At 61.7% G+C, this 25000-nt stretch overlaps 6 protein-coding genes across 6 annotated transcripts; all 6 read right to left on the bottom strand.

Moving 5' to 3' along the window:
* Positions 1–379: 379 nt before the first annotated feature.
* Positions 380–3775, bottom strand: LMXM_18_1500 (conserved hypothetical protein; the record flags this gene model as incomplete). Its single annotated transcript, XM_003874112.1, has 1 exon — positions 380–3775. The coding sequence occupies one exon, from the start codon at positions 3773–3775 to the stop codon at positions 380–382; it is 3396 nt and encodes a 1131-aa protein (XP_003874161.1).
* Positions 3776–4831: 1056 nt separating this feature from the next.
* On the bottom strand, positions 4832–5386 carry LMXM_18_1490 (putative chaperone protein DNAj; the record flags this gene model as incomplete). The annotated part of the gene is made up of 1 exon (XM_003874111.1): positions 4832–5386. The coding sequence occupies one exon, from the start codon at positions 5384–5386 to the stop codon at positions 4832–4834; it is 555 nt and encodes a 184-aa protein (XP_003874160.1).
* A 2261-nt stretch (positions 5387–7647) lies between these two features.
* Positions 7648–8424, bottom strand: LMXM_18_1480 (NADH:ubiquinone oxidoreductase 78 Kd subunit-like protein; the record flags this gene model as incomplete). The annotated part of the gene is made up of 1 exon (XM_003874110.1): positions 7648–8424. One exon carries the CDS (start codon positions 8422–8424, stop codon positions 7648–7650), a length of 777 nt encoding a protein of 258 aa, XP_003874159.1.
* Positions 8425–9719: 1295 nt separating this feature from the next.
* On the bottom strand, positions 9720–10769 carry LMXM_18_1470 (conserved hypothetical protein; the record flags this gene model as incomplete). The annotated part of the gene is made up of 1 exon (XM_003874109.1): positions 9720–10769. One exon carries the CDS (start codon positions 10767–10769, stop codon positions 9720–9722), a length of 1050 nt encoding a protein of 349 aa, XP_003874158.1.
* Positions 10770–11568: 799 nt separating this feature from the next.
* Positions 11569–14289, bottom strand: LMXM_18_1460 (conserved hypothetical protein; the record flags this gene model as incomplete). The annotated part of the gene is made up of 1 exon (XM_003874108.1): positions 11569–14289. The coding sequence occupies one exon, from the start codon at positions 14287–14289 to the stop codon at positions 11569–11571; it is 2721 nt and encodes a 906-aa protein (XP_003874157.1).
* Positions 14290–16782: 2493 nt separating this feature from the next.
* LMXM_18_1450 (conserved hypothetical protein) lies at positions 16783–22845 on the bottom strand (the record flags this gene model as incomplete). The annotated part of the gene is made up of 1 exon (XM_003874107.1): positions 16783–22845. One exon carries the CDS (start codon positions 22843–22845, stop codon positions 16783–16785), a length of 6063 nt encoding a protein of 2020 aa, XP_003874156.1.
* Between the last annotated feature and the right edge of the window lie 2155 nt (positions 22846–25000).

The following is a 25000-nucleotide window of genomic DNA, read 5'->3' as shown; positions in this document are numbered from 1 at the left end:
GACGACCGATAAGCACAGCTCCGCTCCGCATCCCTCGGCAAGCATGTCGTCCCTTTGCGCCAGCGCTGCACAGCGACTTTCCACGCATCACGAGCAGCTGAAACGAGGAAAAGGAAAAACAGAAAACAACAAGAAACCGATGTGATGACCCCGTCGTGTGCGTCGAGACTGCCGCCCATCATATGCGTGCGTCGTGTATCCCTGCCTCCGGAAAGGACCGTTGGAGGACATGTATGCGTGAGAGAAATACCAACAGGCTCTCTCTCTGCCAAAGCGATCGACAGTGACGCATGTACAGCAGAAGAAGCACCGACAACTAGATTGCCACCCCGTCCAGTGCCTCGCACACGAACACCCGTGCGCTCCCCTCTGGCTCTCTTCAGAACGAAACCAGAGCCGCACGCCTACGCACAAGCAACGGGGCCGCCGCCTCGTCGCTTGTCTTCCTGCCGTCAGCCACCTTCACTTCCAGCCACTGCGCATGTCGCGTGAGAAACCCTTTGAGCTCTGCAGGAGCCGCTTGACGCAGCATGCCAGTCAGCCCAACCGTGTTCGGAGACGCCAGTGGGGGCGTTTGTGCATGTGCGAAGAGAGAGCGCACGTGCTCCGACGCGCGGTCCAACACCACCGGCAGCGGCTCCCACACCCGCGCGGAGCTGAAGCCGTACAGCAGTGAAAGCGAGGCGTGGAAGTGGTCGTCCAGCGCACTGGAAGCCGCATACTTACGCACCTTTGCACCGTCCTCCTGCACCCAGCAGCAGCGGCCGCAATCACGCAGTAGCATCACAAGTGCTTCTTCGGGGGATAGGCCGGCAGCGCAAGGGCGACGGACGGCCAAGGCCAAGCTCTCTTCTCGCTCCTCAGGGGTCAGCTTGGATAGCAGGCGTGAGACTGGCAGCCACACTGGACGTAGCTGCTTCACGAGGCCCACCGGTATTACCGTGCTCTCCAGCTCTGCTGTGCAGCCTGGTGACAGCCAGAAGGGACGCAGTCGCACACTGCGAGAGGTCGTTGGCGCACGAAGCAGTGAAAGCGGGATGGGCGTGCGCGTCTTTTCGGGCGATGTTGTCGGTAGAAACGACGCTTCCGCGGCCCTCCAAACGAGATGGACGTGTTCGGGCGCGAGGTCAGGACAGTAGTGGGTTCGGAGTTGGTCCAGTGGCACGTACGTATCAAACGGCAACACGCACAGTAGCTGTGCCCACCACGGCCACATGTCCACCGGCTGCGTGGCTAAGGCCAGAAACGGGTAACCGATCTCGCCAGTCGGCACGGAGGACAACGCGATAAAACTGCCGCCTTTGAGGACGGTGGGAGTGGAGCTCGACCCGGCATCCGTGCTGGCTCCTGCTTGTACATTAGGGGAGCTCAGCCGCATGGCGGTGGGCAAGGTTGCAGGCGATGCGGTCGTCTTCGCAGTGGCAGGCATAGCTTTGAACGGCCTCACGCTGAGTAGGCTTTTGATCGGCCTCCGCACACGCATAACCGGGAAGGCCTTCGTCGCGTCGCTAGACTGCAACACAGTGCCGCTGCTCCTGGCGCCACTGTGAATAACACTGTCTTGGCGGTCGCCTGGGTTGGTGGCGGTGCCGGTGCCGGCGTCCGCTGGTGCTGGCGCTTCGCTCGGTGTTGCATCGGCACCACACTGCTCATACTTGGTCGCCCTGTCAGGGTTCCATGCCGCGTAGTGCGCGTTGGCTGCACCGCGCTGCGCGTGCTCGACGGTTGGCGCCAGTCGGATCCGCATCTTATCCTCCGACCTTTCCACAAAGTACATGTAGACCCGACATACCAGCGTGCGCATGCTCGTGCGCGCGCCAACGAGCTTCAGGATAGCGTCCGACGGGCGCAACTCCTCCACGGGGATGAAAAAGGTGGGCACGCACTCGACCAGGTAATCCAGCATCTGCATCGGCGTGATCCAGCCACGCGCCTCGGCCATGGCGGTGTGCAAGGATAGCCACTCGGCTGGCGTCGACGGGCGAGGGGGGCGCAGTGTGCGCACCGCACCAGCAGGACCTGTTAGCTGCGTCGCCGTCGAGGGCTTGCTTCTCACGACCGCTGTCGGCGGCGCTGGGGCGTCATGCAATCGCTCGAGATTCAAGTCGTGCGGCTGCAGGCCTGCTCCATGGCCCTGGGTCGCCTCCCTCCCACTACCACCACTGAGGCCACCGTACGGTACCTCTTGAAGCCCAGTCGCAGCCGCCAGCGCAGTTGCGGCGTCGGCGCTTAGCCCCAGCGCCCCCTCATCCACATCGTCCGACTCCGGAGGTACCTCCTCAGGGCCCGCCTCCTCGCCGTCGTCTAGCGAAATCGTTACCAGCCACGGCTCTGCATCCTGCGACGCATCGTAGTCCGCCGGGGGTGGCACGTACGAGCCATCCTCGACGTCGCACAAGAAAGAGGAGAATGCCGCCACCGACGACTCCTTGCGGTTGGGCAACGCTGCCCTTTGGCGCTCTGGAGACCACAGCGAGACGGAGGCGGCTGCGCAGCTGTTTGAGCGCAGCACTGCAGCACGAACGAACGCCGTCGAGTCTGCCGTGAGCGCCACATCGCGACTGGCCGTGGCGTAGTTCTGCTTGAAGCACCGAGCCAGACCCACTTGTCGAGCGCGCAGCTCCTGCGCGATCAACCCCGGCAGCGACTCACGCAGCGCTGAAATGGGAAGAGGGCTACCGTCCTCGGGTAAGAGGCTCGCGATGGTTGGCCACCATGCCTGCTCGGGGGTCGTCAACGATGCGCCATCGTGGGCAGCGCCAGTGCCTGATGACGGAGTAAGAGGATTAGGTACTGCGACGGGTGTTAAGCGGCCCCGCGATCGCTTTACCGCGGAGTGCGCGGCCTCATCCTCGTGCGCTCTTGTCTGCGACGAGTGATGGCTACCACACAAATGCCTCAGCTCCTCGCCCAGCACCATCGCCGCCACATCGAGGCCGACAATGATGGCCTTGTGGTCATCCTGTTCGCCTCCACCGACGGCAGATGCTAGACCAGGAGCTGCAGCGGTGGCAGCGTCTGCGTTGCGCAGCGAGGTGGACGACCGACCTTGCGCCACATGCCACCTACCTGTACCGGGGTCCTGGGTGCAGGTAAAGAGATGCGGTTGAAGCTGCACAAAAGACCGCACGGAGCCGAAAAACTCGCTGATCGCCTCCACGTCAAGTGAGCGGGTGAGGTCAGTCAGCAGCACGGTCGAGCCATCGGCGGGCAGGGCTGCCAGTGTGTCCTCCACTAGTGCATCAACTGGCGATGGCACCGACGCCAGACTCTCAAAGGAAGGAAATGCACTGTCCACGTGAGCACCAGCCTCCCCGTCAACATGGGCAAGCCCCTCACCGCTCGCGCCGCCGGACTGAGAAACGGCATCATCGGCCAGCGCATCAGACGCCGCATTTACCAGTAGCTCCTCGTAGGCCTGCAGGTAGTCATCCTCGTCATCATCCGCGCTCTCCTCGTGCACGGATGCCTGCGCACTGTAAGTGCGCGCCGGGCATGCCGTACAGCCTGTGGCGCCGCTCAGGCGCAATGGGAGCTCTGCACCTCTCCAGTACGCACGAATCAGCCGATAGGCATGCTGAGAGCGACTGGAGAAGATCCGCATCGCGCAGCGCGCGAGCGTGTGATAGGTGCGGTGTTCATCGAAGCCCTCACATGGGGGCAGACGAGCAGCAGCTAGCGCAGGGACGGTACCAAAGCAACCACCACAGCAGCCGGAGCAGAAGCACCCTTCTATGCCACGGTGAACACGGAAGCCCGTGAGAGTCCGCTTCATTCTGCTTTACCGCGTAAAGCGCGCATACACGCACAAGCAAACTGCACCGCGCATTCGCCCCTTCGCGTGCGCGTGTTCACCGCTATGCGGGCGAATGGGCGCGGGTGCGGTGCGGCGCGTACTCCTGCTGCCCTCCCTCCCCTTCACCCTTTCTCTCTCTCGATGTGAATGTCCTCTGGTGTAGGCAGCGAAATCAGTCTTCGCGTGTGAGGCGGGTGTGTATGGCACCAAGCCAACAGCCGTCCGACGCCGGCAGCACCACGAGCAGTGAAGCAGGGACCGCTTTCTTCTGTCTTCGAAGGTGCGAGAGTTGTGAAAGGAGGTGGAGGTGAAGGTAAGTCAAGCAGAGGCCAATGCGCCTGCGTGGATGCTGGCGATGCGCGGGTATGCCACATCGACGCTAGAAAGGTTACATCCACCAATAGACTCAACGCCCCCGCTCTTGCTGAGCGCACGAGAGAGAGCGAGCAAGCGTCTGTGTGTGGGGGGGAGACAGAGAGACCTGCGTGGAGTTTTCAAACGGAGGAGAAGGCGACGCTTTCGTTATCCTCTTCGTGTCTTTGTGTCGCCCCGTCGTCCTCAGTTTGAGGCATCTGCCCATCACTTTCCCACTGCGCTGTGGCTGCGGATGCCTGTATACCGTACAGATCGCCCCAAGCGGAAGAAACACACGCACGTGGGCGCCAAGTCCGGCGGCGATGAGTGACCTTCGCGCACGAGTACGTGCGCCTTCCCGCGCGGCTTACACGACAGAGAAAGGCAGCCATCCCTTAAAGCCAAACCAAGGTGGAGACCGCAACATCTGGGCGTATGCGTGCGCACTGCTAAACAAGCTTAGGCGCATACACACAAGCACTGCGCCTACACTGCAGCCCCTTCCCGGCGAGGGCTTCACGGGATGCCGAGGACCCGGTGCCAACACAGGGCGCAGCAGCACATTCACACCATCGCGAGAAAGAAACAGGGGAAGCCCAAGGCGGAAAGACAGAAGGGACTGGCCCGTTGTGCTGCAAGCAGCGTTGAAGTAGATGCATGCCCCTAGCGCTCCGCTACGCGCTACGCCACCACCTCCACCACAAGTGAGCACGAATCGCACTCGCACCTTAGCGTATGGGCCAAGTACGTCCGCGGCACATCCTCGTCCTTGCCACTCCCTGCCGGTGCCTCAGGAAACAGAGCCACCTCATAGACGCCGCCGCAGCGACACTCACGCTGGTACACATGCACGCGCTGCCCATCACCTTCGTCACCGTCCATCATTACACGAACAAAGTCGTCCATCAGAGCGTAGGTATCACTGACAGCGCCAACCTCGCGCGCCAACGCCTGGGAGCGGGCGGCATCGTAGGCGGCGCGCAGGTACGGGTCAAGCAAAATCTCCGACGCCTCCTTCACAATGTGAAAGGAAACTGCAAATTCTGAGCACGACGTCGTCCCGCCGTCGCTCGTCCTTTTATCTGACGTCGTCACCGTTGCCTTGTCAGGGTGCGTGTGCAACGCCATGCGCTTGAAAGCAGCACGAATGTCATTGATGGGGGCCGACGGCGGTACGTTGAGGACCTCGTACGGCGTCCACTCCGTGTGACCCCACGAACACGCCGCCGCAGACATGACGCGAAGGCCCTATTACGGAGAGCGCGTGCGAAGGGAGGAGGGGGTATATCTCGGTGTGCGTACGCTGCTCCGCAGGTGCAGCGGTGACTTCGAGGTTTTGAGAGGCCACGTAAGAAAAGCAGCACGCCGTACAAAGAAGGAGAGACAGGATACACCACGCAGGTGGGAAGGCAAAGAAGATCAGAGCAAGATCCAGCAACTCGTTACAGGATAAGGCGGCAGGCTGCAGCAACATCTGTGATGCCGTAGCACAGTCCCCATCAAAGTGTGTCTGGGAAGCCAACACAGGCAGAGCACGTGTGTTGCGTCTCACTCGTCAGAACACATCAGGAAGCAATCGTGGAGTAGGTCGTGCACCCCACCCTGATCGCTTCGACTGAGTAATTCGTGCTCCATCATGCCATCCGAGGATGCACGATACGCAGTGCCACGCCTCCAGGTAGGGAGGCGCAAGCGTGCCCGGGTGAACCGGGTCCTCGCTTCTGCACCACAAACACGGCGCCTCTATTGCCCTTTCGCGGTGTCCTTCGCCGCTTTCTTCTTTTTCGCCTGCCGATACGCTGCCCCGATTCGGCGGAGAGCCGCTCATCCCCGCCTCCGCCTTCCTAGTCGAGGAGAACCGAGCGAAGCCAACGCAAGAACCTCAGGAGTCAAGGCTCCAGAGAGCACAAGGCAACGCGGGAACAAAGAACGGCGGAAGTAAGTACCACCACCACCACCCCAACCAAGGGGTGCACTGGTGCGGACGGTCAAGGTAGAAAGGCTACGTAAACTCGTGCAGAAGGAAGAGAGTGAACGCGACACACACACACACACACCACCCATCCTCCTTCCGTTGTTCGCTAATCACCCCACTCGCCCCTCACATCCAAGCTCTCTTTTCCACCCACGCCTTCACACTCCACCCATGTACATGTCAGCAGATATACACGCATGCACGACCACACCTCACCTGCCGCTGTCACACTACGGCGAAACCCTGGTCGATCAGAAAGGAGCCGTCCTGACGCCGAATGGGGCCATGCGCCTAGCGGGCTCGTCTTGTTCTTCATCGTCCCTTCTCCGGATACGTGCCACGCGGCCGCCGCTAGACACACTCGGCTACGCTGCACGCCTTGACCCAAAGCGGGGCCGCCTTCAGCGCCCTCACCGAGGGCAGAGACAGTGGTGCAGGTACATGCCAGATGAGGCCAGAGAGGGAGTCGGCCAGCCGCAGGTCAGGGCCCTCCCAGACCCTGCACTCGGCCGGCGTGCCATGTTTTTCCCTCAGCCTCTTCAAGCCGCAGCGTCCCACAATACGGCACGGGCATACAACGCACTTCTTCAGCGCCGGGATCTACCGAACCGAAGGCGCGAGCGTCGAGTGCACAAACGCCGCCCCTACCTTGGCACGTGGCTCATGCTGGGCAGCCGTGGGGGGGAGGAGGCAAGTCCACGGGGTCTGCGGTGGGGCGGTAGGGACGGAACCCAGACTGCCGTGGTTGGAGCTTGTCCCCCAGATGGTCGCGCAGTCGCCGCGAGGTAAGTTGCCCATGTGGATTGCGCATATCACGGGTCAGTGTCACAGGGAGAGTAGGGCGCGGGACCACCAACCAGGGACGTGCAGCTTCAGGGGAGGGAAAGGGGGCACGGTGAGCCTCCCCTCTCCATGTAGAGGCGAGGCGGCCGGTGGCGACGCGCCGGCTGCAAATATCCAGCAGCACCCTGTTTCCGTGCGGCAATAGAGCCTTGACGCTCTCGCAACGACCCGTGTCGAGGCCCCGGGGCGGAGCCGCAGTGGACTTCACGGAGCGCCACCTGGACCACACCCCATCGTGAACGGCCTGAAGGATGCGGTGCTGGGTGTCGTGGTCGGACGCGATGGGGAAAAGGGGGACTGTACGCCAAGAAAATAGAGCGGAAAAAAAAATATGAAACATGAGTGCCCTTCGCCTCTTTTCAGCTCACGGCTGCTCGGCGTTCCGTCATTGCTGCCAGCGCAAGAAAAGGGGGCTCGTGAGGCAGCGAAAGGCAGCGCTGTCGGTGACGTTGCCGCCGTTCTTCTCTCGTTATGGCCATCTCATCCACTGCGTAGCTGAACAATGCGCTTCACGGTAAGTGCCTGTACGCGCATGCCGGGCGCCTGCACTAGCGCTAACACGCCATGTCAAGAGACAAAGTGCAGAAGCGAGACCAAAGACAAGAGGCCGCCGCGCCTGCACAGAGAGAGGCACACACGCACGAGCACTGATCAAGCGGTACGCGACGAGGCGGCCCCTTCACGCCGTTGCCTCCGCAGCCTCGAGCTCGCGCACTATGTCGTTGTTCTCGTCTGCATCGCCCATGTACAGCTTCCCGACGGGGCATAGCTGAGAGACGGGCATATTGTTGTCTGTCTTCACCTCCAGCTCATCTAGAAAGGTCGAAATCTCGCTCAGCCCGCCGCGGCCAATCTGGCCGAGGTTGAAGTCCTGCGCGTGCTCGTTCAAGAAGCGGATGCAGCGGGTGCAGTGGATGCAGCGGTTCAGCACGACGCGTGTCTGGGGGTCAAAGTAAAAGTCCTCCACGGCTCTCTTGTCCTCGCGGTAGCGCGGGATGTCGGAGCCGTAGTTCATGCTCACGTTCTGCAGATCGCAGTTGGTGGCCTGCTCGCAAATCGGGCAGTCGTTCGGGTGGTTGATCAGGATGAGCTCCACATTGCCCTCGCGGGCGTCGCGCACGAGGCGACTGTCGGTGATGATGGACATGCCAGGCAACGCCACGGTGGAGCAGGCGACGACGATGTTCTGAGTTCCGTCCACCTGCACCATGCACATACGGCAGTTTCCGGCCACGGAGAGGATGGGGTGGTAGCAGAACTTCGGTACGGTGATGCCCTCCCGCTCCAGCACCTCTAGCACGTTCTCCTCCTGCGGAATGATCTCAACCGGGCGCTTGTTGACAAACATGATGGCGCGCGGCTTGTTTTCAGCGTACTGGCCCGCCGCAACCTGCTCGGCAGCCGTGCTGGCCGCTGCGCCACGGTCGTACCTGCTGCCGTGTGCAATGTCCGTCATCTCCGAGTTGTACGGCGTCCCATCCGACTTGAAGGAGCGACGCGCGGTCCACACGTACGGCGTGGACAGCGTGGACGCGGTAAGAGCGGTCAGCGCGAGCGGCAGGCGGCCGAGCACCGCATGCACAAAACGCTTCATCGGGAAAGTAAATGAAAAGGCGCAGGCAGGGAAAAAGAAGCGGTGCAGCTGAGATGGGGAGAGGATGGCGGAAAGACGCGAAAAGAGGAGTGTGTCTGTGTATATATGAGCAATACACTCCTCGTCAGCTGTGAATCGCAGCGGACTCTCGTACTCCCCGTGGCTCACCCTCCTGCCTCAGCCTTTCCCAGCCCGCGCAGCAGCGCCCCGTCACTTTTCGGGGTCAAGGAGAAACGCCCAGACGCTGCAGACGCCGACGCTGGATGCTTTTCGATTCTTCCGTGATCCCTACGTCTCACTGGGTGAGTCTCTGGGTGGGCTTCGAGGCGCCCTTTCCTACCACTTTGGACTGCTACGGGGGTGGGCTGCAAACACACGCCCGCAGACCGAGACAACGATTGGCGGTCTCGGAAAGCAGGGCCGATCAAGCAGGCCCGACTCTACTGCTACGGCTACTAAGGGGCGTTACGGTAAAAGGGGCGGCTGTGGGGGCAGGACCACGGTGCTGCCTTACTGTTGATGGGAAGAGAAAAGAGGCTATGATCGGTGCCGTGGGCACTGCTTGTTGGTTTGTTCGTCTACCTTACTTCTTCGCACTTGCGCTGTCACAAGCATCAATATGCAGAGAGAGGAGGGGAGAGGGAGGGAGAAGAGGAGGCAGTGCGTATACTGACTGAGCCGGACAACCGCAGCCACTGGCGTCATCACAGGCACGCGCGCATGGCATTCACCCTTGGCAGTCGTAACGCTCTACTGAGAAGAGTACAGCGCTGCTTCCATTCGGATCTGCGCCTGTGTGGGCTGCCTTTTCGCGTGGGACGCGCACCATTCTGGATTCCTCTGCTGTCGTGCTCTTTCACCCTCTTCGCCGAGCTTCCAAGTGTTCGGCTGCCCACCAACGACGACCTCGAGGGGAGACAAGTCCCCGCACACATGCGTGGGAAAAAAATCGCCAAATGAGAGAGAGGGGGGGGTGGGCGCGCACAGTCTGGGTGTCGGCGCCTGCGCAAGCGTACGTGATGCTCCCCCCACCCCCACCGGTGCGCACCTGTCCAGAGCCCGCCCCTCAACACCTCCAGGGAACAGGGGAAATGTTCATGGTAGCGGTGTCATGCTCGACTAGAGCAACGCGAACGAAAAAGAATGCGCCACGGTGATTACATCTCCCGTGGTCCGCTGCGGTAGTCGATAGTGAGGTGCGCATAGAGGAGCCGCCACAGGGAGACGAGGCCGATGCCGTACAGGTACCAAACGCGACGAGCACGCTTGCGCTGCCAGTGCTGCATCTTGATGAACTCACCCTCGCTGATAATGCCATCCGTGCGGCTCAGCACGAGGAGGGAGCACATGCCAACATTTTCGAACCCGTTGTCGAGCAGCATCTCGTGAAAGACCGGCATGTGGGCGGCCCCCCAGGGGATGGCAAAGGACTTGTACATATTTTCGCGGAGAGGGTAGATCATGTTAAGGCAGTGCTGCTCCCGAGCAAAACTGCCGAGCACAGGCGCGTTGAAGCGCACGGAGCACCACCAAGGCAGCTTCTCGTAGTCGTACTTGTCCGCTGCATGCACCACTGTGTGATTTGGCGAGTCCTTGACGCCCCACGAGAAGGGCTGAAAGAAGCTCTCAACCTCTCGCGGCTCCCAGCCCTCGTCATCCTCGTGCTCCATCGGCCGCGTGCACTTGACCCTCTCTCGCGGCGGCACCATCGTGGAGTAGGGAGCACTGCTGAGCGGGGTGCGGCCCTCCATCAGTACCGACTCGTGCTGGTTGCACAGGTCGTCCACCTGCTTGAAGAATTCGGGGTGAGCAAAATGTCGGAGTGGGATAAGGGTGACGGTGACGTCCGTGTCCGGGTTGCGGTACGTGTGCGCGATCGAGAGGGCGACGTCGTCCTTGCAGGCGAGAAAGTCGGTTAGCTGCTTGCTGCGCCACGGGGCCGTGTAGCGGAGTCGAGGCGCGTAGATGAACTTGTTGGGCAGCTCTGAAACGCCTGCAGAAGCTGACGACGTGGTGTGCGTCGGGTGGCCCTTGCCGCCACCGCCTACAGCATTGCCGCTCGCAGCAGCCGTAGCGGTGCAGGCTTGGCGCACGGCGTACCACGGGTAGCTTCCATGCAGCGGCGCGCTCCCGCCACTCTGCGCATCGCATGGAAGCTTCACAGGCGCACGTTTTATGAGGGTGGCGTAGCCACGGAGACACTCCATCGCGCCCTTCCCAAAGAAGGGCGGCGTCGCTCTGGTAAAGGATGGTAACCGCGATCCTGTGCGCGCACGCAAGACTGCGTAAGAAGGGGGGATATCACCAGCAAAAGAGGGTGTGTGTGTGCGTGTGTGTGATGGTGAGAGCTGCCTCATCGAGCGAGGCTTACAGGTAACGGGTCAGAGGCGGCTGTGTCTTCATTTTTCTTGTCTTGCTTCACCCGCGAACATGGCTGTGGGCCTAAGATGGGTGCACACAAGCATACGCGCGCAGCGATGGCGGGGGAAAAGTGTAGGTAAGATGAGGCGCAAGGCAGCGGTGCAGGATTCCCATGTGCGAGGCGCAGCATGACGAAGGATACCCCCTCCCTCCTACCCCCTGTCGCAGCGCCGTCACCCTCCCCTGCTCATCAAACCCGCTCCGGTGAGTCAGTCATTTCTCCGTTCTGTTTTTTCCCTTTGCGTTGTCGGCGCGAATGATGTCGCCGCTGGTCGGATGTCGGGGGGGGGGGGGGTGCAGCGCTGCCAAGGCTCCCTTGTCAGCATCACCAAACAGAGCAAAAGGAAGCACAAACGAAGGGAGTCTGTGGGAGGAAGGCGCGCAGCGCACGCGCGGAAGCGTGTGCGCAGGCAATTTGGCGGGTTCACGTACACGCGCACACAGCCCTCACACAGCCCCGGCGTCTACAGAGCCGTCGCCCCATCGCTCTAGCGTACATCAAGTAGAAACAACAGAAAACGGAGCATCATCACAATCCGCCAACCCTACACCCACAGAGATCATCTTTCGCTCTGTGCACTGCCGTCAGATCCAACGCTCGTCGCGCTCCGAGTGGACCACGCGCAGCTTCTCCGCATCGACGACGTGCATCTGCATCATGCCCTTCTCGAACCCCGCGACGAGGAAGTGCTGATCTGCCTTTTCGTTTTTGGATAACACGTCAATGCAGGTGCACACGCCAGTGTCCGGCTGCGTCAGCGCGTGCGAGAGACGCGGTGCCTGCCGGCGGTGGTAGGCGAAGTCGATCAGATGCAACTCGCCGCTCTCGTCCAGCGCCCACACCACCCACGGTATAGCGCCGCTGCACCGGACTGCCACAATAGGCTGGTTGCCCACCTCCACCGTCACCTGCGGCGTTGCCTCGTGCTGAAGGTAAAGCCGCACGGTGCCGTCCTCGTAGCCTACCACAAACCACCGCGTGTCCAGGATGCTATACTGCACACAGCATGGGACGGCAACCGTCGTCATGTGATGTGATTCGTCTCCCGGCCCCGCGGCGTAGGGCAGGTGGCTGTTGCCGCAGGAGGGGCCGTACAGAGACGGCGACGCGATCCCGCCAATGCGACTGCACCGAACGACGCCCTGAGGGGAGGTCATAACGTACTGGGTGCTGTCAGACGGCGCGAAGTCGAAGCCACCGGTGACGCCGGCACTGTAGGTCACCGCAGCGTCGCCGTCCTCGTCTTGCTGCTGCACCACAGAGCTAGCGGCTGCGACTGCCGCCGCTGAGTCCTTGACGAGACGCAGGCTCACACAGCTGCCGGGGTGTAGACCATAGTCACTGTCAAGGAGACCGAGTCCGGTCGCGGCGGCGGCGCCAGGGCTGCCGCGGTTCACCTCGAATGGATCGCGCTTCTCTGTCAGTGCCCAGTAGCACATGACGCCGGTGTCGTCCATTGAGACGAGTTGCTCGTACTGCTCCTCCTTGCGAGTGGCGACGGAAGTGGTGTTGTACCCCGCAACGCGGACCTGCCGCACCGGCGCAGTGTGGCCGCCCACCTGCCAGCCCGTGTTGTAGGAAGACAAGTGGAAGACCGCTCGCTCGTAGCAGCCGGCGGAGAGGTGCAGGCGTTCCGGCTCGCGAAGGTTCCAGATGCACGCATTGCCATCCGCAGTGCCACCGTAGACGAGGTGGGGGCGAGAGGGGCTGACGCACATGCACGTGACAGCCGAGCAGGAGACGAGCACCCGCTCCGGCGTCGTAACGTCGTGCACGCTCCACAGCAGCAGCACGGAGAGAAACGTGTCGAGCGTCGGAGACGGCCCCGTCTCATCGACGGCCCCGTGCAGGGCAATGAGCTGGCGGGGGTTGGAGGGGTTCACCAACACCTGCAAAACGGAGCGGTTGCGCGTGCCGCGCCAGCAGAAGGTTGTGCACGAAGATGAGAACGCTGTCGACGCCTTCGGCTTCGAGCTCTCCACCGACGCGGCGTTCGCGGCGGTTGCCGCTCCCGACGCCAAAGAGTTGTTCTCATCCAGAGCGGCGATCATCACCGAAAGCGTGTTCGTCAGAAAGCGCTCCAGTAGTGCCGCATCCACCGAACGGGTTTCTTCCTTACCAACTCCATTTGCAGCCAACTTAGCAGCCACCTCCCCATCCCCCTCGTCATCCACGTCGTCGACACCTTCGCCTGCGGCCTCGGCGCCAGTGCCCACGGCAGCGCCACCGTCCTTGCCACTGCGCAGCAGCGCCCTGCGCCGCAGTAGGAAGAACTGCCTCTCCGCCTCTTCTTCCGGGCAGAGGCCGAGATCATCCGGCGCCTGTGCCCCGCGAGCCCGCAGCTTGCCCCGCTCAGCCTGGGTGCCAGCGTCCAGCCGTTCCTCCTCTGGCGGCGCCTGCACACCGACCTGTTCGCGCCCACTCTGGCCAAAGTCGCGTATGTACAGATCGTAGGCGCTCTGTGGTGCGAGGTCCAGCACGACACCGCCGCTGCTATCAAAGTCCACCATGCGGCGCAGCGCCGTGGCTCGCGCCAGGTCCTTCTGGAACTGCGCACGATACGCCTGCCGCTGTAGCTCACTCGGATCAAACGTGGTTACCGGACTCAGCGTCGCCCTGCCAGCGGCGTCAGCCGCCGAAGCGCCGCCTTCTTCGCCGTCGCCCTTCCCCTCTCCTTCACCAGCGGCGGCGGCGGCGCGACGGAGGAGACGACGCTCTTCACGCTCCGCACGCTTCCGTTCTGCCCGCTCCTCAGCCGACTCGAGCCGTATCCGCTCCTTTTCCGCCGTCACTCTCTTCAGCTCCGCTGCAGCGAAGTTGTGACTGTTCCGGATGCTCTGTGCCACTACAGCGTTGTTCTCCGCCTCTATCGCGTTTAGCAGTGCTGCGTCCGCGCCGTCCGCATGATCACTGCTACGGAGATCCTTCTTCTTGGCTGCGCGGCGCTCTTCCTTCGTCTGCTTAGCTTTGGGAGTGATCGCATCGGCGATAGGAGGTGCAGTAGCAGCGGCTGCGGCTGCCTCTTGCTGCCTCTGGGCCTCATGCTGCGTTCGCCTCTTCTCCTTCCTGATGCGTCGCTCCTCTTCCGTTTCCTTTTGTTCGACCTGCGCATCGCCGGAAGGGGCGGTGGGGGCGGCACTGGTGGTGGTGGCGCTCGCAGCTGTCGTCGTCTGGGAGGGTGTCCTCGATGGCGAAGATGCCTCTGCGGAAGTCGCTCCACCCTTCTTCTCTGCCTCGTCAGCCTTGCGGGCCGCGCTCCGCCTCTTCTCCTTGCGCAGCCGGCGCTCCTCCTCGCTCTCCGGCATGTCTGACCTGAGGGAGAGAAGGGAAAAAGGATCAACGAGCCTCTGGTTGTGTTCTCCGCCGCACCTGTGTTTCTCCAAGGGAACGTGTGTGTGTGTGTGTGTGTGTGTCCTCTGCGCGTGTGTGTCTACCGCTTCCTTCTCCCGTCAGGATGTGTCAGTGGGTGTGCGTGCACATGCACCGCAGTGGATGGAAGTGGCTTTGCAGTGGCGGTCTTCCTTCGCTATTTGGGGTACAGCCGCCTTTCCGTGCGCTTCGCCCTGTCGCCTCCAGATGGTGCCAGTGCTGCGGATCTGCACAGCCGCACTTGGTAAGCGTCCGTTCTGCTCGCTGCCGTAGGCTTGCGTATACAGATGATGCGGAACCCGCGAAAAAAAGGGAAAATTAAACAAGGAAAGAGAGATGAGGAAGCAAGACCAGTGACACGCCAGCAGCGGTGTGATGGGAACGGCCATACAGCTATGCCGATAAATAAATCGCCGGCTGAGCTCATTGCCGTGGCAGTTGCTGACAGAATATATATATATATGCCGGCCTCTGCGTGCATGCGAGCCTGCTTCTGTGAAGGGAAGACAAGAGCGCTCCCATGAAGACACAGCATGCAAAGCTCCCTGGCCTGTTTCGCCAAAAGCAGCTCGCCCCTCTCTCCTTTCCACTATTCCTTCTCCTTCATAATGCCGGCCACCACACGCTGGTGTCATGGTCCAGTGCCCACTCGTCGTGATACTGCCGAGGCCCTGCAGCGGCTGCCCTCTGGTGCGGCTGCGGGGTCTCTGGCATCGGCGGACAGGGCTCGGCTGGCGCTGTGCCGAGGAGACGTATAGTCGTGCTCACGCCTGGACCAGCCCACTGCGAGTCCTGCCCGCGTGTTCCGCAAGTGCACGCATCCACCTGCTGCTTCTCCTGCTATCACTGCGCTGCGGTGATGTCGGGCGTAGTTCTGGGCCTCGGCTGCTCTGTGTGCAGTAGAACAGCAGTGGGCTGAGCGATGCCGAGCGACGTTGGCTGGCCCGGCTGCTTGCAAGTATTTGACATCATTCTCTTCAGTGCAAGAGACGCATTCCACCCCGGCCGACCTGCAAGGCATTTGGCCTCGCAGGTGCTCAGCATTCTGGCGTATTACGAGACGAGGAGGGCGGTGGTGGCGCCTCTGTGCGAAGGCGACAGGCCATGCGTATAGGTGCAGCCCCCTCCCCCACCCCGTTCTGAAGGACGAAGTGGCAGCAGTGGCTGCCTGGCTGTGCGGCAATGACCCTACACTAGACGGATACACACCTCACGTCCGGCAACACACCTACAAGCATCCGGGTGGCACAGCAAGTTCTCTCGATCAGATACAAAGCAACGTCGCAACCCAGCCCTCCTGCTATCGGAATGGACGCCCAGTCGCACGACCCGGTGTGGGACACAAAAGGACAGCCCGCCTGGGCCCGGTCCATTCGACACGATTGGTCCTATCCTAGCTAGCTGACATGTGCAAAGGAGGAGGACACCCCAACATGGCACAGCGCAGACGGGGCCACGGAGACGCCACCGGACGTCACCCCGGGCGCACGACCGCCTCACCTGCGATTGGCGGACCTTGACCACGGCGGCCAGCCACGACTGCACGATACAGTCAACTGCCAACGTTGAGGAAGCATATGGCGCGATGCCGCCAGCCCCATCGCAGGCAGCGGGGGCTAGAGTGTGAGAACAAGAAGTGGCAGGAGAAGGTGAGAGTGGGTGGATGCCAACGAACGGAAGAGGCGAACGGAAAACAGGCGTGCAGAGGAGAGTAAGAAGATGGAGGGGCGATGATGTCAAGCGGGGTAGTGCAACCACCCAACGGTGAACAGATGTGTCTCACCCACCCGTAAACACGCGCACAGGGTTAGGAGGAGGGGGTGGGCACCACGGGGAACCGACACCCGCTTTCAGCTGCGCTGGAGACATGAAAGCGTCAGGATATCGTGCTCGGGTGCTGTGTGTGTGTGTGTGCTTGTGCGGGGCAGGTGGGGAGGGTGGGGGTGGGTAAAAAAGGCGGGGGCGACGGTAGACGCGTCGTCTTGCCCGATTAGTTGTGCGTGCTCCTTGACGCGGAGGACAACAGCAAAAGAAAGAAAGCTTACATGCCGCCTCCGGAAACACGCACACAAAGCTCAAAATGGGCCGCAGCCGTCGGCGATGGCGTCGCTCCCGCCGAACGCTGTCCACACACACACGAACGCACACGATCATCGAAGATAAGAACATAAGACAGAGCGCAGTCTATTCGCCGTGGGGCACGTCGCGCATAGCACGACAACAGCGCGAAAGCAACGGAAAAGTAACTCGAGTGCGGTTGGGACGAGGGGAGGGAAGGTATGAATGCGGGAATCTTCACACCACCGCAAAGGTACACACACAAACGCATAGAAAGATCCACACCAAAGCCTAGGGTACCCCCCCCCCTCTCAACAGCGTCTTGCCCCGTGCTGTCCACCGCCTTTCCTGACAGCCCCTCTCCCGCTCATCTACAACCGCTGCAGCAGCGGCACTTGTGCGTTGGAGTCGCTGCTGCTGTTGTTGCTGTGATGGTTCGTGTTGTGCAGACTGCTACTGCCACCCTTGTAGCCGTGATTACCACTGCTCTGTGGCATAGTGCCATCATCGCTGCGGTGCTGGTGATGCTGCTGGTGCTGATAGGGGCACTGCTGCTGCTGCTGACGCACAGCGGTGGCGGCGTAGTTGTGTCCGCCGTAGGACGGATAACCACCACCCTCCATCGGAATTGGTACCGTCTGGTTGGTCGCGTAGGTGCGCTGACCCGAGCTGCCGGTGCCGCCTCCGTTGTTCATGTTGTAGCTGCCTGGCATCACTGGGGAGGACATGGAACCGACACGTACGTGCGCTTGCTGAGCGTGATGCTGGTGCTGCTGTGACGGCGGCCCCACGCTGCGATTGCCGTGATGACTAGGAGAGAGACCGTACCCACCGGGGCTCCCGGCGCCACCAGCGCTACCCCCTGCAGCAGCACCAGCGTGCATGGCGTAGTACTTCTCCTCAGGCGTGCTAGCAGAAAGCGGCATCGCCGGGTAGACCGAGAGGTATGCACCGCCGGGGCCGTACATCTGGTGTGAGTGATGATGCACCATGCCCTCTATCGCGCCCGGGCCGTAGACATTGCCCTGAAACGGGGACGCGGAGGTCGTGGACGATGACGGCGGTGGCGGCTGTGAGCCGGTCGCGCCACCTACCGCGCTGTCACGTGTCAGAGGCTGCTCCGCCACGGGCACCATCGCCTCCCCGAGTGGGCCATCGTTACGGGCTTCTTCGCTCGTGTCTTGGCCAGCGAAGGCCTCTTCCAGCTCACTCACTACCTGTTCCGCCGCCGCCGCGTTGCCACGTCGGCCTCCTGGGCCTTGGTGATGTTTGCCCTGCATTGGAGAGACAGCCAATGATGGCGACTGCTGCGGCGCCGTAGTGGAGATTGGCGAGGATGTGTCCTTACCGCTTGTCGACTGCAGTTGCTTTAACTGCTTCCCTCCAGTGGCAGCTGCCTTGCTGCCCTCGCTAGTGCTGGAGGGGTGGAAGATAAGCTGCGGCTGGCACATGCGGCAGATGGCTGGAGTGCACAGCAGGGAGGGCTTTGTGCATCCCTGGCACTGCGGCACTCCCGTCAGCGCCGCCGCATCCGCCCCCTCGCAACTCGATGGGCAGTTAAGGTGGCTGTGCTTGCGGATGGCATCGATGGTGCGTGGAAACAACACTTGCAAAACACCGGCCTCACGAAGCGTGCACTGCGAGTGCGGTGCAGGGTAGCCTGGGCACAGCTGCATCTCCCCACCACCACCGCCCCCGGCCTCCACCGCGCTCCCCGGGGAGCCGTACATTGAGGTGCCGTTCATTGCGCCCTGCTGAACGCGTGCTTGGCCAGCGACACCGTTCGCGGCGCTGTCGGTCCAGCTGCGGCTGCTGCTGCTCGCGGCACTGAAAACAGACCACTGCGACGTCGGCGACGCGGCAGCTTTCGCGAAGGTAGCCCCGGCTCTCCGGCGTCCAGTTGTACCAATACCACCGGCGATGCGACTCGCACTGGCTGAGGCGCCGACGCTCGTCACGTCCATCTGCATCACGTCTCCGCCGAGCTCCTGCGACGCCACATCCAAGAGCCGAAGCCCTTCCAGGAACGCACGCTGAATGCGCTGAAGGTGGTTTCGACACACCCCACGGACCATGTTGCTGCTCCAGCGCAGCGGGTCCAGCACGTTCATGTCACGGACAGGGAAGACGGCAGTGTTACACGATGGGCACATCAGCCCGGCGTCCTCAGCGGCGCACCCGGCGCGGTTCAGCTGCACTGGAGAGGAAGTGTTGGTACTGCGGCGCTCCGATGCATTTTGTGCACCCTCGGTATCCGTCTGCTGCTCGGGTCGCTGCGTCGGCTGTTGGCGTGTTTCGTACCGTGCCTGGCGCTCAGCACGCCGCGAGCGGTTCATCTGGTCCAACAAGTGCTTCACACCACTCACGGTGAGCAGAGGCTGCTGGCGGCGGCGCACAAGATGGCCAATCGCCGCCTCACCCTCCGGGGTCAAGCCGAGAAAGGACAAGTCCGTTGCTGCGCGGTTCGACGCGGCAACACCTTCCAGCGGTTTGCTGTGCGCCGCATCCACCTCGAGGTAGCTAAGGTCCAGCGGAGTTGAGGTGATCTTGTGCAGCGGCAGTGGGCCGAAGGCGGTCACACAATACCGGTCGAAGTCGAAGTAAGCGTAGAACTTCAAGAAGCGCGCGAACAAGGTCAGCGGTGACAAGGGGCGCGGCGACGCAGCAGTAGCGGCAGTGGCGTCATGGCCCGCAGGGCGGGACGGTGGCGGTCCTGGCTGCCCGGCCGAGTCACGACCGTGACAGCAGCAGCCGCGGTTGCTGCTCGTCGGGCTTGTAGTATCACTTAGGAGCCCTTCACCCTCCTGGACCGCCTTGGCCCCCTTCGTGGTGGAGGATTTGGTCGCCGTGGTCACCGGTGCACTGAACGAGGAGGCGGGATTCTGAAGCAGAGACTCCTCCTCCTCCACGGCGCTATCGCCGCTCATCAGGGACTCCAACGCCACGGCCGCCCTCGCCGCCGCTGCGGCCGTGCCGTCACTATCGCTGTCCGTCTGCCCGGCGTCGACGTCCTCGAGAAATTCCACCGTGTTCAACATCGAGATCAGCATCACCGTCGCCGCGTAGGAGCCGATGTACCCGGCTTGCCCACCCAAGATGTGGGCCTCGTAACAGCACCATGCCTTGAGGAGCAGCAGTGTGCGCTTGAGCACGTGCTGGTCCCCGATCACCGCATCCATCTCGTGCAAGAAGCGCACGCAGTTGACACCGCCAAATTGGCCAATGGTGATGTCATAGTTGCACCCCTCCATCGCCAGCTTCAACACGCGCACCTCTGCCATCACCAAGGAGTCGACAAAGACAGGCGTCTTGAAGCTGCGCAGGTAGTCCCGCACGCGACCGAGTACCTCACCGGATGCGATGCTCAGCACCGCTGGCGCCACAAGACGCGGGCACCCGTCCGTGGTTGTCGTTAGCTGCATCATGCCATCAACGCTGCCAGTGCTGCTGTCGGTCGTCACAGGGAGCATGACCGCTTTTGCGGAGCCGTCCAAGGCGGCGGCGGCGCCGCCATCACTGAGCGAAGATGACAACAGCGGCTGCGGGGGCGAAGGTGGAGGCGTCAGCGTCGACTCGCTCGCCACCAAGCCGTCAACCTCCACCGTCACATCATTGTCGCCGTCTGGCAGCACGGTGCGCATGTTCACGCTGCCAAATATGTAGTAGGAGATGTCGCCATAGTCGTGGCCGGTCTGTCGGCCGGCGTGCCGCAGCGCGGCTGTGATGTATCCAGCCAGCGTCTCCAGCTGACTGCGGCGGCGCTGCAGGCACGCCAGTGACGGCGTCAAGTACGTCAGCAGCTCGCGGTCGATCAGGCGGCAGAGGCGCGGGCTCACCTCGGGAGTGAACTGAAAAGCCGACCGCGGCGCCGCGTCCGCCGCGATGTCCGCCGCCATCACCTCCTCTCGCGGCAACCTCGCCTCACCGTTCACCGCCGCACCGCCATCCCTGGCCATCATCGCCCCCGACACACCTCCACGGCTGCCGCAGCTTACATAGCTACTGTTGACGCTGCTGTTGTGGGGGGCACCGGCAGCCGCCGCCACTGTTGCCGGTGCGCCGCTGTTTGGTGGATAGTAGGACATGCCAGACGCGTTCGCCGCTGGCATCGGAGGTCTAAAGCTGACGTTGCGCTGGGGTTGCTGAGTCACCAGCATCATGTCCTCCACGGGCACCTGCAGCGGCACCCGGCTCGCGACATCCTCTCCGTTGTACTGGATCGAGCCGCCGACGCCGCCGCTGGATTGGCCCTGTGTATTCGAGAAGCCGGTGCAGTCGCAGCGGCCACCACCCCCAGCGACACTGCCTCCCTCACCTGTTGCCATGATCGGTCCTCCATGCATCGCGTTCGCATCGGCACCGTTCGTGGAGGAGACGCCGCCATGAAAGTAAGGTTGTGTGTTGTAGCGCAGGTTCTGATAGTAGTACGGCTGCTGTGGCTGCGAAGAGTATTGCGGGCCGCCACCACCACCTCGGTGCGCCGAGCCGTGGCGACTGTGGCCGCTGTTCGCTGGATACGAGCCACCACCAGCACCCCCGCCACCGCCCATCAGCATGGGCTGAGGTGAATAGGGATAAGGTGCTTGCTGCTGCTGCTGAACGTGCTGCTGTTGCCGCTGCTCTTCCGGCAAGTTTCGCCCCACACACTGATGGCCCATCTGCGCATGCGCAGGCAACATGCCGGCGGCTCCTCCCCTGCCGCAATCACTCATCCCGCCGTGATAGTAACCATACGCCCCACTTGACCCGCCGCTTTCATGGCGGCTGTGGTGGTGGTGGTAGTTGGAGGCCATCATAGACATCATCATCATTGCGGATCCTCCTCGACCGTAAGTGCCGCCCTCGCTTCCCGCACAACCAGCTGTGGCGGCACTCGCGTAGTCGCCACCGCCGCCATCAGTGCCCCCGACACCCCCATTCATCGAGTAGCCCATCATGATGGGGTCGCCTGTACCATCGCCGCCTTGCGCGCCATTGACCATCATCATGAACTGCCCGCGTGCTCCGCCGAGGTGCTGGGGATGAAACTGCTGCTGCGGAAGGTTGCTGTACAGCAGAGAACCCCCGCCGCCGCTACCGTGGCCCTGGCTGTGGCCAGGGCCCAAGAATACTCCAGGTACGACGCCACTGGAGGTGCCGCCGCCTCCGGGCATCATCGGGATAGGTGGCGGCGGCAACGAGCCAGTCCCAGGAATGGCGCTATTCACCGTGGTGCTGACGCCGATCGAAGTGCCCGTACCACCAGCAGCACCGGCAACCGCCACCGCTGACATGGCAGCGTCCTCTCCCTCGACCGCGCCGGTCGCCCCCGCTGCTGTCGACTTCTTCTTCTTGTTTTTCTTCTTCTTGCGCTTCCTGGCGGGTGCGACAACGGCCGTGGTGTCGTCCATGTCACCCGCCAAGACGTCGTCCTCACAGCGGTTGTCGTCCGTGACTGGCAGCGTGTATGATGGCAGCGGTGGCGGCAATGGCTGTGCTGCCGTGGGACTGTTGCTCGCCGACGCACCCGCAGTGTAGGGAGTCGGGTCGCTGCCATCTGGCGCGTTCGAGAGCTCGGAGTTCGACAGATATCGGAGCTGGCGAGTCGAGAACTGCGCAACACCCTCATCATGCGATGTATCACCTCCCTTGGTGCGCGCGGTGTCCTGTGCGTGAGGCGCGCACTGCAACAGCGGTGTCGCAACCGCTGAAAGCTGAGGACTATTTCTGCTGCTGCTGCCCTTTTTACCGCTACGCTCGCTGAGCGGAGTGGTTGAGCTGTGAGGCCCTGCGCCACCCCATGTGCCACCGGCAGCAGACGAGGTGGAAAGTCGGGAGCTGAGGATGTGACTGCCATTGCACCCGGTTGGTGGTAGCGAAGCACTGCGCCGCAGTCGAGATGGCAGTGTTGTAGAGGTGGTTCTGATTCCCTGCATGCGATTAGAGCGAAGCCGCGGCGTGGACGCACGGCTGCCTCCCGCGTTGTTCAGGTTCCCGGTGTCCAAGCTCTCGCTCTCACTCGTGCGCAGGCGCTCCGCCCTCGCCAGCGGGGACGGCGGCGAGCTCATGCAGGTGAGTGGGACCGCTGCTGAGGGTGCGTCGGCGCTGTGCAGAGACATGACGGAGTCTCTGTGACGGAGAAGTCGGGCAGACGGATGACTATCCGTGCCTGGTGAGGTCGTGGCTGTTACCTCAGCGAGGTTGTGCAGTGAGTCCGGCAGCCACAGGCGGTCCTTCTCACCGCTGCCGAGATCTTGGGTTCGGGGGGAGTGGGTATCGGGCAAGCTAACGTTTCCGAGACTGCTGCTCGGGGAGCCGGGCCTGCTGCTCGAGCCTGCTGCTGCGACAATACTTTTTCGCAGTGCTGGCATCGCGGCATCGCAACCGGCGACGGCAGTAGACGCCACAACCGGTGACGAGCCACCGCTGCTTCTCAGGGTACCGCTAGCCTCCATATCGCATATATATATATGTGTGTATGCTACCACCCTTGTATGACGGTGCTATGTGTCTAAGGGAGGAATGGCAGGTAGCAGTGCGTTATATGCACAGCACTACAATGCAGCACACTACGCGCGCGTTAGTATCCGCCAGTGACTCGGCTGCGTACTCTAGAGCGCCGTGTTCTCTCCGTGGCTTTCCTCTTTCTCAGTCGATCCGATTCTACGCTGCTGCCACAGATGTGGGAGAGGCAGCGGTCGGTGCGCCTGCGGGTGAATGTGCAAGCACAACGGCACGAGCAAGGGAGAGAAACACAAAAGGCAAGGATGCCAAAGAGAGGAGGGGAGGAGAGAGCCCGAATCAACGAGAGAAACGCCAGACACTACAAAAAAGAGGCCGATCGAGTTCCACGAGGCACGTGCGCGGATGACACTCGGATCGTGAGATGGGGCGCGCACGCACACAAGGAGAACAGCGACCGACGCGCGAGAGGGCAAGAAAAATGCGAGAAGTAAGCGAGTGAGACAACGAAGATGACGCGAAGCCACGCGAGCGAGGGCCCGGAGTTGCGTCAATGAATCGGCCAGTCGAAGACGAGGACTGGGGAAGAAAGAGAGAGAAGGTGATGCAGGAGAAACAACGAAAATAAATAAAACAACAGAGAACGCAATGATGACGGAGCGCAGCACAGCAGCAACCACAGCAACGATGATGGCAAACAACGACGACAACACGCCAGCACAACGATGCAGAGACGTCCGAAGAGCGAGCAAAAATATGAGGGGTGAGTGTAGAACGACAAGGTAAATAGATAAAAGACAACGACGACGAGGAGGAAGTCTGAGGTAAGAGAGGAAGTCGGATGTAGAGGGCGAGAAAAAATGCGAGGAGACGTAAGAGAGGGGGCTGCGTGAGTGTGTGTAGAGGGAGGGGAGGGGAGGGGAATGTCCTAAAACGAAACGAAGAAAAGCAAACAAAGAGCGCGGGAGGTGAGGCGCCACACGCAGACACACAGAATGGAAAAGCCAGTACGATTTCGACAGCAGCGGCGATTCACAGACACGGGGCGAACACAGAGAAACGGAGAAGAAAAAAAGAATGAAGAAGGGGAGACGGGGTGGTGGCGGCACAGTAGCGAGCGAGGGTGTGCAGAGAAGAGAGTGGGGGAAAGGAGAGGAGTGAAAAGTGTTTGTGAAGTGGAGTATACACAGATACGGATGGCCTTGGGGAAGGGAAAAGAGGAGGGGGAGGGGAGGATGGCGCAGAGAGGTACAACCACACAAGAGGAGTCGGGCACTCAAAAAGACGGAGAAGAACGAGAGAGAGAGAGCAAACTATAGTGATGAAGCAAAACAAAGAAAAGAAAAGGGGAAGGGGGAGAGCGGAGGCGTGACCACAACGTCAGAAGAGGTGGCCTACGTACGTACGTGATGACAGGACGCGACGAAGATACAAAGGCGTAAAGTCAGCAAAGGTGGAGGTGGAGGAGGAGGAGAGGGCGTCTGTGTGCGTGTGCGATGATGACAACGACACAGACGGACACAAGCACGCACACGAGAAGAAACGAATACGGCTATTGTGGTTTGGGAGGTGAAGGTAGGAGAAGGAAGAAGGGAGGAGCAAAAGAGAGAGGGTGAAGAGGAAGCCGGCACGGCGAGAAAGTAGCCACACGCTACGCAGCGATAAGCCAGCGAACACAGAAAGGAGTTCGGCAGTAAAAGAAAAGGATTGGCGTTTTTTTTTGGGGGGCGCGAGTTATTTCTTTTTTTTTCCTCTCGCTCGAGCCAAAGGTTGGTAATTCAAGGGCGGGGAGGGTGAGGGGGTACCGGATGTTAGTCGATGCGCTTCTCCCCGTCAGTCTCCACTGAATGGCTGCTTTCGCTCTCGACGTGTCCGTTTTTTTCTCGGACGCCACTGCAGCTGCCCTCACTCTTCGCTTTCCTCTTCGTCCTGCAGATGCACTCCTGCGATACGTCAGGCAGCCAACCACACTCTCTAGGCGGGAACGGGTATTCGCTTTCTCTCTTACCTCCCTTTAAGTCCGTCTCTGCTTACTTGTCGGCCTTGACGGTCGTGTACACTTGTGGCTGTTTGTTTGGGGTGTGTATGGGGAGAGGCAGGGAAAAGGGGTGGGGGCAATGACTTGGCTCGGTGTGCGCGACGAGGAGA

The sequence above is a fragment of the Leishmania mexicana genome, chromosome 18, assembly GCF_000234665.1.
Source record: "Leishmania mexicana MHOM/GT/2001/U1103 complete genome, chromosome 18".
Lineage (NCBI taxonomy): Eukaryota > Euglenozoa > Kinetoplastea > Trypanosomatida > Trypanosomatidae > Leishmania > Leishmania mexicana.
This window is presented reverse-complemented; position numbering and strand designations above follow the sequence as displayed.